Source organism: Vespa crabro, chromosome 16 (assembly GCF_910589235.1).
Source record: "Vespa crabro chromosome 16, iyVesCrab1.2, whole genome shotgun sequence".
Classification (NCBI taxonomy): Eukaryota; Metazoa; Arthropoda; class Insecta; order Hymenoptera; family Vespidae; genus Vespa; species Vespa crabro.
The window spans coordinates 2,848,779-2,861,426 of NC_060970.1; the positions used below are offsets into that span (position 1 = coordinate 2,848,779).

At 28.4% G+C, this 12,648-nt stretch overlaps 1 protein-coding gene across 3 annotated transcripts; it reads right to left on the bottom strand.

Moving 5' to 3' along the window:
* Positions 1–640: 640 nt before the first annotated feature.
* Positions 641–12,173, bottom strand: LOC124429754. Of its 3 annotated transcripts, none has more exons than XM_046975394.1 (16): positions 12,026–12,173; positions 10,163–10,392; positions 9,928–10,041; positions 9,362–9,838; positions 8,181–9,189; positions 4,944–8,087; positions 4,615–4,684; positions 4,320–4,391; positions 2,288–2,477; positions 2,063–2,179; positions 1,824–2,000; positions 1,531–1,698; positions 1,361–1,453; positions 1,183–1,225; positions 969–1,081; positions 641–846 (listed from the first exon to the last, which is right to left on the bottom strand). In XM_046975394.1, exons 2-16 carry the CDS (start codon positions 10,298–10,300, stop codon positions 706–708), a joined length of 6,066 nt encoding a protein of 2,021 aa, XP_046831350.1. In that variant the 5' UTR covers positions 10,301–10,392; positions 12,026–12,173; the 3' UTR covers positions 641–705. The 3 variants fall into 3 exon arrangements, with proteins under 3 accessions (XP_046831350.1, XP_046831349.1, XP_046831351.1); XM_046975393.1 differs by having other exon boundaries at positions 4,944–8,099; XM_046975395.1 differs by having other exon boundaries at positions 641–864; positions 4,944–8,099.
* Positions 12,174–12,648: the final 475 nt, after the last annotated feature.

The following is a 12,648-nucleotide window of genomic DNA, read 5'->3' on the forward strand; positions in this document are numbered from 1 at the left end:
AGTATAACGGTATTATAGTCTAAAGTTTATAAATTACAATTAGAAATGATTAATTATACAATGATATAAAACAGATGATATAGAATGATTGATGGATAAACATGTATTAGGACGTGGGTAAAACATTGGGAATTATGTAATTACTAAAGATATTGGAACACAAGGAAAAGTAATATAAAAATATCAATTCCTTTATAGTTTTTTTTTTTTTTCTATTCTAATCTTACGAATAGAATAATAAAATTACGATTACAGAATATGAAGTAACATTTATATTCAATGATTATATATTTCTGTAAATAAATCTACTATCCTTTAATTATTTCATTAAAATGCATTGTTGTAGATATACATGATAATAATAATTTGGTTGTATTAATTATCTTGCTTGTCAACAATATCACTGTATATTGTTTAACAATATTAGATTCACAGTTTTAGACTGATTGTTGAAAGAATGATAAGCAAGATTTAGAGTATTTGAATATTTGAACAGGTTTATTAATATTTAACACTAAAACGTTCTTTTCTTTAAATATTAATAATATTAATTCATAAAAAATATGAACAAAACGCGGGAGGAAAAAAAAAAACCTATGAGTAATACACCACTTCGTTCTGAAGGAAATAAGTTTTTTTCTTTCTTTTTTTCTTTTTCCCCCTTAACTTCATCGTTATATTTAATAATCTAAAATTAATTTAGCGTCATATATACTTGGTACGTGTTAGAGCGCTTCCACCTTTTGTTGGATCCATCATACGATCCCAATTTGTATGTCCAACAACAAAACCTACAGCTCGCATCTTTTCTTGTTGTTTACGTTCCTCCAAATCTGCCCATCTCACCTATAACGTTAAACAGTCCTACCAATCGTTTATAACTTAATTATTATAATTATTTAATTTAATTCGCAGAAAATTTGTTGAATATAAATTATTATGGAAAGAATGATATCTCTTTTGCATACCCTCTTCTTTCCAGAAGTATCTTCCATATTATAATAATCAGGGACTTGTAAAAAATCTTCCATTGTTTGTGGTTTCCCTTCATTTTTCTTTTTTGCTAAACCATCTAAGCGATCTATAAATATAATTTTAACAAAAATACATTTATATAATATATTGATTCAAAATCACTTTTAAGCAATAGGTATCAATTAAAGAATATTATTTTTAACTAACCTAACTTATCTTCCGCTTCCATTCGTTCCCATTTACTAATACCCTAAAAAGTAATGTATATATTATATATATGTGTATTTATATAATAGTATATAATACATTTATTGAAATACACGTATATTAGAGATCATTGAATTAAATTTTAAATAAAATTATTAAAAAAATATTATAAATTTACAATAATTTCTGGAGCATCATCCTGACTATCTTGACTTTCTTCATTTGATTGTAATACTTTATCTGATGTTTCTTGACTATCTTCCATTTGTACCTATAATGAAGAGTTCATGAAATAATATATAAATTCAATTAATATTCACAATGAATATTTTAATCAACTGATAATACTTCTTCGATTGCTTGTTCTTGTAACATCGAATTTACATCTAATTTTTGATGATAACTTGGTGTAGGTTCAAAATAATCCACAATTCTATTAATTTCATCTTCAGAACGATTATGAATATTTCTCTTTAAACAGATTTGTACATCCATTTCCATTTCACATACATATACCTATAGATCACATATTGAAAATAAACTTTAAACAATATCGTTAAAAGGATATCTATTAAATTTTAAAAGTTTAGCTGAATAATATGACTTGCTTAAACTTGTTTGATTTTATTTATCTTATGTACCTTAAATCCTTTACTTTTTGCAAAACTCCACATATCTTCGTAATCTGATATTTTTTCATTGATACAATCTAATATAATAAAATTGAAGAAGCCATCTGTAATATTTTTTTTGAATGCTTTCACAAGAGACGCTATATAACTTGGTTCCATTGCTTCTTCGTATTCATAAATCATTTCCTAAAAAATTAAAATAAAATTTAGAAATATGCATACAATATCATACATATTAAATACAGTACCTTCACTATCACTTTCTTTCCATTGTCATCTTTTGTTTCTATTTCCTTTTCAACAAGGAAATAATCATCAAGGCTCAATATTCTTGGAGCAGAGCCTCCTTGTTCAACTTCCTTGTCCTGTATGAAAATATGATAATAAATAAATAATTTTTCATATTCATTCGTATTCATTTTCATAATTGACGACATAAAAAATTAAAAATGAAAGTTTAGTTTAAACTATACCTTAATTAATTTTGCTACGAATGATTTTCCACTACCAGGTGGACCTCTTAAAATAATTGCTATTTTAGATGGTCTATTTTGACGACCTGGAGGGCACAGTAGATCATCCACCATTGTACAATTTGCCGTTTTCGCCAATTCCAAGGTTTTGGATGGTAATTCTGATACATTTTGCTGTTTATCTGTAAAGCTGTAACAAAAAATTTGTAGACATTAAAATATATCATACTATAATAATCATTGTATTTTGATCTACATATATAACAGAAAATGATAACGTGATTATAACATGTATATATAATATAAATATTTGTTTAAAACCCAATATTGAAAAAATATAAATATATATACATATAGTTTGAATATTAAATGTCAGTCATAAGTATAATAATGTTTGTATGAAAATCAGAAGAAAATCTCAAAGTGTGTACGTCTTAATGTAATCCAAAATATTTGGATAATTTAACATATTTTTCATATGCATTTTTAATATCTTATTGTTTAATCTTCATGAAATAATATTATTTAAGTTTTGTGGTGTGATCCACGTGATAAAGTATTGTGTTGTAATTCACATAAGTAGAACATTTTCATTGGAAAATTAAATTCCATGTAAAGTTAATATACAAAAGTAATAGATATGAAATTTGTCAAAATAATTTAGATTTAAATTATCATTGCAACTTAAGTATCAAAACATACAAAGATGAAAACCAAATAGGATGGTATTAATGAAATTTTGATTTTCAGCATTGTATGTAATAATCGTATGTTACAATATTAAATATATAATTTGCATTCAGAATATATCATTAACTATTTCATTGTGTAAAATTATACACATTTGTTGTTAATAATAAATTTTGAATGAAAGTCAATCAATACTAAATTAGTGTGATAAACATCATATTTCTTTTTGTGTAATTACTTTTTATACAAATAATAAATGTTTAAAAGAAATTAAATCCTTGTTAATATAGAAATATTTTTAGAGCTTCAAAACAGTACAGTTTAGTAAGCTTACAAATTCAGCAAGCCATAATGGAGCGTATTTGTTTTAAATTGCTTAATAAAAATCATTGTAGTATAAATCAAAATGCGATTGTTATATCCACACGAAAAGAGCTGCAAGATTTATTGCAACGTATCGTTATCCATAACGAGTTTACGCGCGTTTTCACTTCATAACATAAATAAAAACATAAAATATAAAATTTGTATGCATAAAAATTATGCAAATCTATGTATTATGGATATTTTCCAGAACTTCAAAAAGATATTCTTGAACTATCTCACACCGTGATAAAAGGTTCGGATGGAGTGTCCAAATTAAAAAACAAAAAAAAAAGGACAGATACATATTCTTTGGTTTAAATTTTTACATAAACTTATCAAATATTAATTTTGTTGAAGTAGCAAAAATTTGCCATGTCTTAAGGTACTTATTTGAATAGTATAAAAGAATATATATATATATATATATCCACATATTTAAATTTTCAAGCTGAATAATATGATAAATATAATTCTACAGTCCGTCTAACGAGTCGAGTTAGTAGAGATAAACAAACGTACGTGATTGGAACAGGAGCCTATTCACAATCTTCAGATATTATAAAACTTATCGAGCGGGATTCTTGAAATGGGTATAAAATTATCACTTAGAGTAAAAGTAAGACCTAATAATGACCCATGTAAATTCGTTCCTGAATTCAACGATTAACTTTCGTTTACCTGCCAATAACTGAAGTCTTTTACATCCGCCACGTACGTTGGCATGCGGATATTTGCTTACCTCTACTGACTCGACTTGTTGGATGAACTATAATAATAAAAGTTTTGCAAAGGTAAGAATATATGATAAGAATGTTTAGATCATCTTAAAATTATGTGAGGTAGAAGGTTAATTGTGTATATATGTATGTAATTTTTTTACATTTACAAATATTGAAAATCTATGAAGTATCCATTGTTTAATATCCTAGAGATTGAAATAAATTGTTCAATTTTATTTTATATTGAATTAACATACCTGGTATTTGACGATTTTGTCTCTACAGTGTTCTTGTTTGAGTTTTCTTGCCAGTTAGTACGTCCTTTTGATCTAAAGAAAGTTAAATGTCTTGAAGACACGCTAATATTCATAAAATATAAATGTACAATATTACTAGTTCATATGCAAGTGTATATAGGGATAGATATAGAACTATCTGATCATATAAATGATATTCTAATAACAATAGTGCATGTGGACTAGTAATGACAATATAATGTTTTCAAATTTACTATTTCCACATATTATTTTGACACGCTTAATAACATATTACCTGTCATTGTCTCTGTCATTCTCTTTGTTTATATCTGTTTGAACCCGTTCGCATCTCTCATGGCCTCTATCTGTGGCCAAGAAAAATATAGATGAAAAATTATATATTATTATTAAACATTTTGTTGTCGTAATTTACCATTGCTTTTTTTTTTTTTTTTTTTTTTTTTTTTTTTATAGATTGACAATAATTCGTATTTTCTTTCATTAATTCAATACAGAAATGAAATATTATAGAAATGGATTGTAAAAATGAATTGAGATTAATTAAAAGAAAATTTATTATAGTATCATATATAATTTTAAATGTTATTATATAATCTAATTTACCTTTATCATTTATTTTATTATCACTTTGGATACATTCATCTCTTTCTTTATCAGAAGTATTAGTATAAACTCTTTCTTCTTGAGAACATTCTCTATCTTTTTGCATGTCATCTGTATTTCTCTTTTCTCGTTCATATTTTCTAATATTTACTATCCAATCGCTTTCTCTCGTCTCATTTATGTTTGTCTTTCGTCTGTGTTCATGTTTCATCATAGAATTCTCATATTTTTTCATTTTTTCTGCATATTCTTTCAAGTTCTGCTCGCTTTCTTCCCAATTTCTAAAATCTCTTTGCGGTATTAATTCATGATCCGGTACAACAGGCTTTAGTTTTCCATGTCCATAATCGAAACATTGAACAGGAGTTAAATGTTCTTGCATTATGGTACGAGGGGCATGAGCATAATCGATTACTTTTACAGGTACATGCTCAATATATTTTTTATCTTTTGTAGCACCACCATGGTTATAATTAAACTGTCTTTCTATACAGAATTCTTTATTGGGTACACCTCTCATATAAGATTGATGATTATCAATAGATCGTTTCATGAAAGGAGAATTAGTATACTTATAATCTAATCCTCCAGAAATATCTCCATACCCTATTCTAGAATCTCCAACATTTGATTCTATACAAGATTTTTCAGTAATTTTCTTATCAAAGGGGGATACTTGACTATGAATATTACTTTTGAATTCATGAGGTGGAAGATTAACAGTACAATCAGATCCATATTGCAATCTAGAAGTGTTGTCGCTAAAATTGCTTTGGAAGAATGTTTTACCGTCAGATTTATTCACTTTACCCAATTCACAGTTTAATTTTGAACCTACGCTACCTCCGGTATCAGTAATACCTATATCAAGTTTCCTATCTAAATAATTTTCATTAAATTTGTCTTTAAAAATATCATTATTAGCACTATCAAGTGCTCCATCTGATCCAAAAGCTCTGTTGGCAAAAGGTGATCTATTGCTACATAATCTGTCATTATAATTACGTGCACCTGCTGCTTCATTATTTAAACCTTGAGATTCAAAAGGATCTTCAAATGGTCCACGAGATCCAAAAGGTTTACTATTTGATCCTGCATTACGTATATCAAAATGTCTTTCTGCAAAACTTCGAGAACCAAGCATTCTATCTTGCTGATTGTGATGTGAAAATTGTCCCTCATTATAACCAGAAGTAAAAGGTCCATCATTTGAACATTGATTATCGAATGGCCCATCCATAGATCTTCTATTATTGAAATTTCTTTCATTAATATTTGTAATACCAGACAATCTATCAATAGGTCCTCTAGGAGTAAATTGTGTGTCAGTAAATCCTCTATTATCACATGGCATTTCATTCGTTCTCCATGGCCCATAATTTCTATTATTAGGTCCACGAAAACCAAACTGTCCGTCACTGGATGCTCGAGATCTGAATCGTATATCGTTTGATCCTAATGAAGAAAATTGTCCATTATTAGGTGTATGAGGTTGCTGTAAAAATCTTCCATCACTAGATCCTCTAGGACTAAAAGTATTTTTAGGATCGAAATATTTTGCATTACGTTCAAATTCTCCAGAAAAATTACGATCTGCACCGAAAGGCTCTTTAATTTTTTGATTATTAGTAAATGTATTATTATCGTTATTCAAATCGTCCGTTATTGATCCTAAATTAGGTAATTCTGGTGGTGGTTCCATGTTTAAGTCTTCCGGTTTTGGATCATTTTCACCCATAAATGGTAAAACTTCAGATTTTTTGACTTGCTCATTATCTGGCGCATCTGACTCCAATTTTTTGTCCAAATCTGTTTGTATTCTATCATCAGTTTTTTCATTATTTTCTTCTGTAGAGGCAACAACAAAATTTGCAGGTGGATTATTGTTACTTTCCGTGTTATTAATATCTTTTTCAGATAAATTAACATCAGGAAATGATGCATCCATCCAAGGTGGTTTTTCTAATGGCGGTACATTAGAACGTGTAGCTTTGTCTTCTTGAGCATTCGATTGTGTATCCGCAACATTATTTGATGATTCTTCTCCTATTTTTTCCGCCTGTGATACTTCTTCTGCTTTTACCGCATTATCCATTTCATTTTTATTAACAGGAATATCTGATCTTTTCTCTGTAAGTATATTATCTGTATTTGCAGGTACAATACTGTCCGATGATCCACTATTTTGTGTATCTTTAGTTTGTTGTAATTTAGGATCTCTGTCAAATTGTTGTTCAATCCGTTGATCAACATCCACAGAACCAAACATAGAATGATTCTTATCAAATTTAGAGAAATTAGTATTGGATTCTCTGAGAAATGGACCACCAGGATCATGAGAATCAAAGAAATTATCACGTGGACTGAAATTAGTATGAGCGCGTAATCGAAATTCGAAATTACCATGTGATTTAAACTCATTAGGACCGCGTGGTCCAAATGATCTAGGATTATTTTGTGGTCCAAAATTTCCTGGAAAACGAGGACTAGAAACTGTCATTCCTCTTGATCCTACATAATCCCTTTGTCCAAAATCGGTGGAACTTTTTGATATAAAAGGTGAATCACCAGCAATTTTTTTAAAACTCTCACGTAAAGATCCAACATTAACACTTTTATCGGAATCATGAAAGCTAGGTTTGAATACATCCATAGCAGCTCTTCTTTTTTCCATAAGTTTTTTTAACTCTGGTGCCAATTCATCGGTAGGTCCAAATTGATTATTTCTGTCAAAGTTTCGAGAATTATTACTATCTCTCGTGCTATCTATTCCTTCGTTTCCTTCATAGTGATCCATAATATTTCTTCCAAATCTATTGTTTCCAGGGCCAACATTATCACTAGATACACCAAAACGATCAAAGCCTGGTCCGAATCTATCGCATTCTAATCCATTTCCTTGACCAAATCTTTCATTTCTTGAAGTGAAACGATCGTTACTTGAACCAAAACGATCAAGTGACCCAAATCTATCACTACTAGATCCAAATCGAACATTATTTGATCCAAATCGATCTCTTGATCCAAATCGATCAATAAATCGATCATCTCCTGATCCAAATCGATCATTATAACGATCATTTGAATTTCCAAAACGATCACTACCAGCTCCAAACCGATCCCCACTTCCTACAAAACGATCACCTGGTCCAGGACCAGTACGATCAATATTAAAATGATCATTGTTTAAACTAATAACTGAATTAAAACTATTTTGATCATTAAATGGATTATTACCACGTTCCATATAATTTCTATCTTCTGGTTTATAAAGTTTTCCATCAATTTCTGTTCCATCTATCGATTTATAATTTTCTTCTCCTCTACCGAATCTCGCATTACCATAACTAAATGAGCCATCTGATCTGAATTGATCATGTTCGGATAAATTTTTATCTAATATTTCTCGCCTAAAATATTCTGGACCAGTGCCTAATTGTCCTTTTCTATTATTCATACGTTCGTTATTGGTATTATCAGTTGTATCAAAATTACCTGAGTAATCAGGTAAAGTTAAAGGTTCATTTGTTCCAAAACGATTTATTTCTGAATTTGCTCTTTCATTAGCACCAAACATATTCAAATTATTTCCACTTGAACCATATGACGATCTGTCCTGTAAATTTTGTCTTACGCTTGTATCCGGTAATTGTCTTCCGTCGTTAGTATTAAAACCTGGTGGTGGTTGTAAAAAATTTGGTCCAACATTTGGCACATTAGGTGGTGGTAGTGCGAAATTTGGAGGATGCGTTGAATTTAGAGATGTTCCAAAAGATGGTTGAGTCGATCCAGAGTTACCGTGAAAACTATTATAGTTTTGCATTCCAGAATTAAATTGAGCCGCCCACTGTGCAGCTTGTTGGGCATTCCAAGATGACACTGTGTCCGAATTCAATGGCTGAGATGTTGATTGTTGTGAAGTTATTGCAGGTGTAACTGTTGTAGATGAAATATTGCTTGTTGTCTGAGGTGGAGGAGGCGGCGGTGGAAGTGTTCCTGTATTTTGTTTCCCTGTTAAGCCAAGGGTTTTCCCAATACCTAAGAGATTGTTAATTAATCCTTGATTCTCTGTACTTGATAAAATATTCATTATCTTGTCTCCTCCAGGTAGATTCTTATTTTTTTCAGGATCTGCTTTAGCAGTTGTTTGTTTTTGTTGTTCACGCTTCTTACGCATCTGTTCTCTACGTTCAATAAGTTTCTCCCGCCAAGATGTCCATTTTGCTTCGTATATTTTATAATGCGTCTAAAATGGAGAATTTTAATATTTACTAATATTTTTTTTTATTTGTTTGTTTATATTACAGTAGCTTTATAAATAGATAGAAATACCTATCTTTGGCTGTTGCTCTGAAGATTCATTAATATATTATTCTATGTATTATATATTTGCAATATAGAATCAATATATCACCTACCTTATCAGGATGATTTGCATTTTGTTGCTTCCACTTGTTAAACTGTTCTTCCCACTGCTTAAACTGAGCGTCAAATGTTTTTTCAGCCTCAGTTAATTCTTCATCTTCAAGTTTTAACTTTTTGGCACTACAGGATTCACTAACAGCATTACTACTGCGTTTTGTAGCAGAATTACTGTCATTATTCTGAGCACTCTCCAGAGGCAATGGTGGTTGAGTTGGAGGTAGAGGTGGATTTTGAGAAGAATTTACATTTAATTGTGAAGCTGCATTACTTACAGGTTGCTTAGCAGGAAATAGTGGAAGATTGTTTTGATGTGGAGGGGGGATATTTGTGAATTGATATGTATTAACAGTATTCGGAGGTAAAGGGGGTTTAAAATCCTCTTTAGGAAGTGGTGGCATAGTTGGTAAAGGTGGTGCATGACCAGATAAATTCATATTTTGCGACGACATCTGCTTCATAGTTTCTTGGTACTGAAAGAGAAATATTCTATGATATAGCGACAAATAATTCTTAAAATAAATAGTATTTAATACAAAATATAAATCTATATTTTACATACCTTTTCTCCATATTGTGCTTGCCATTGTTGATATTGTTGTTGCCACTGTTGCCATTGTGTCCAATTTTGTTGTTGAGCAGCAGCCCATTGTTCAGCTGTATATCCACTGGGTGCCTGAAAAATATAAACAAACTCTACATAACATTGTGGACTTGTTTATATAAGAAAAATCATACAATCAAAATATATCATGCATTTCCATAACATTTTATTTTCTTATATATTGTATACTTACTGGTTGATTATAATACTGCATATAAGCTTGCATCATAGCCATTGGATCTGCCCCTGGTGCAGTATAACCAACCGGTGGTTGTGGCATTGAAGTAGTAATGGCACCAGTTGGTAATTGCCATTGGTTCCAATTTTGCATTTTTTATCCTCTATCACTCTAGCAAATATCTTGCTTGTTATATTTTTTAATGCATGTCGATCTCTTTTCGATGGCTGCGGTCCATTTGGACGCTATTTCGTATTCAGAGAAAATAATTATTGTTATAACAATTATAACACATATATTTTAAAGAAATATATGTATTCAGCCATTAATCTTATTATATTTCTTTTGCATTTTCTATTAATAATTTCTAGAAATATAATTAGAATAATACATAAAATCTATTTGTATACAAATAAAAATAAATTCATAAATATACATGATAATAACATCAATATAAATACGATTGTAAATAATTTTAATATTATAAAAATTATAGTAAACAATATTTATTAAATATTTCAGTTTTACACTATTAATATTCTTATATAATAACCAATAATTTGAGGATATAAAGTATTATTATAACCTTGTAAGTTATAATATATGTAATAGCAAATGATGAGCATTGAAAAATGTTTATTTGTTTAAAATGTTTCTTTTGAAAGAACAGATATGAAAATGCATATCGTTCCATTCTGTAAAAAATAATACAGAGGAAGAGGTATAATGATATATTCTGATAAAGAAAAACTATAAAAATTTGATTAACGATGTAGAATTGTTTTAGTAATTGTAATATTAATATCAATTACATATCATATTGATAATATAAAGCAATAATTTGATACTAATTTCCATAAACATCAATAATCTCTTAACTTAAGAGAGATTAATAAATGATGCTATTATAAATATTCATAATAATTCAGAGTGAGCAATGAAGTGTCAAGCTTAACTTATAGGGCATAAAAGATCAGTAATTTGCCTTATGAAGTTAAGAAAATATGACACTGGAAACATGCTAAAGAGTATTCCAAAATTCTCACCAAATTTTCTGTATAAAGAAAAAAATATATATATATAAATATATCGATTTATCATTTAATTGTAAACATATAAATCATTTCCAATTATTATAAAGAAATGGAATTAATAGAACGACGTAGTATCAAAGAAATCGCATTGTACAGGATAAATGTAATAAATAGAGTTAAATTTCAAATTATGTAATATGCTACATAATGTTCATTAATATATAAACATAAGTCATAAGTGCGTATTTATATGTATTACCTTTTGAAGGTAAGAATTGTATTTTTGTATTTAACAAAATGTCAGTATTTGGTTATAATAATTTTATTAGACATAAGTCATATTCTGTTTAATGAAGGACATATACATGTCAATTAGCATAAAGGACGTAATAGAGAATAAATTGTTTTCTCAAGAAAAAAAAAAAAAAAATAGATTGTAGAATTTCATGAATGAACTTGATACTAAAGTATAATACATTCTAGTATCATGACATTCTGGAATTATCATCATTACATTTATTTATTTTGTCACGTGATATCTGAGATAATTAATATCATATTATAAATAAATAATATACATAAGAAAAAAAAAATAAATATATATATATATATATATATATATATATATATATATATATATATATATTGTATGAACATAAATGCCCTAATTTATCGATCTTTCGATACAAGATGCATTTCATTTCATTCGCGCGATGCACCGCGTCGTCATAATGGTTAGTCCACCAATTTTCTAAACATTTTTTTCATAAAATCGATTCGCATAAATTGTCTTTCATAATAAATCATATAAGATTATTAATAAATAATAATAACAGGTACTTACGAATATATTCCCACGCAGATTTCCACGAAAGAAATTCCAATACGATAATCGCGAAACCGAAGTACAAGGAATCGAAACCGAATCAGAACTTTATGGCTACCGACTAAAGCATAAGAAAGAAGGTCAACTGTTCGTGATATATCAAAATTCCCTAGTATATACTTTGTCTTTTATTTCGATATAATAATATATATATATATATACATTTATTTTAGAAAAATGTTAGTAAATTAAAAATTTTGCTTTCTAATGAAATGATTAAGTTAAAGAAATTCGAATAATTAAAAAAAAAAAAAAATTTATACACTGATAAAACGTAACTAGTGATAAATATGTTAAATGAGAATAATATTTAGGGAGTAAAAAGTTTAATGAATATAAACATTTTATTTGATAAATAATAATTGTAATAATACAAAAGAAAAAAAAAATTCCCATCTAATTTAAAGATTTTTTTTTAATTAAATATGATTTTTCGACATTTTTATTTCCTTTTTTATTGACAATGTATATCCTTTCGTTTAGCTATAGATAAAATTGTTTATTATATTATCGACAGCCGATAATAAAGTAAATACGTAATGTTTTATCGACAGAACTACAATTTTCATTCAACAATAACT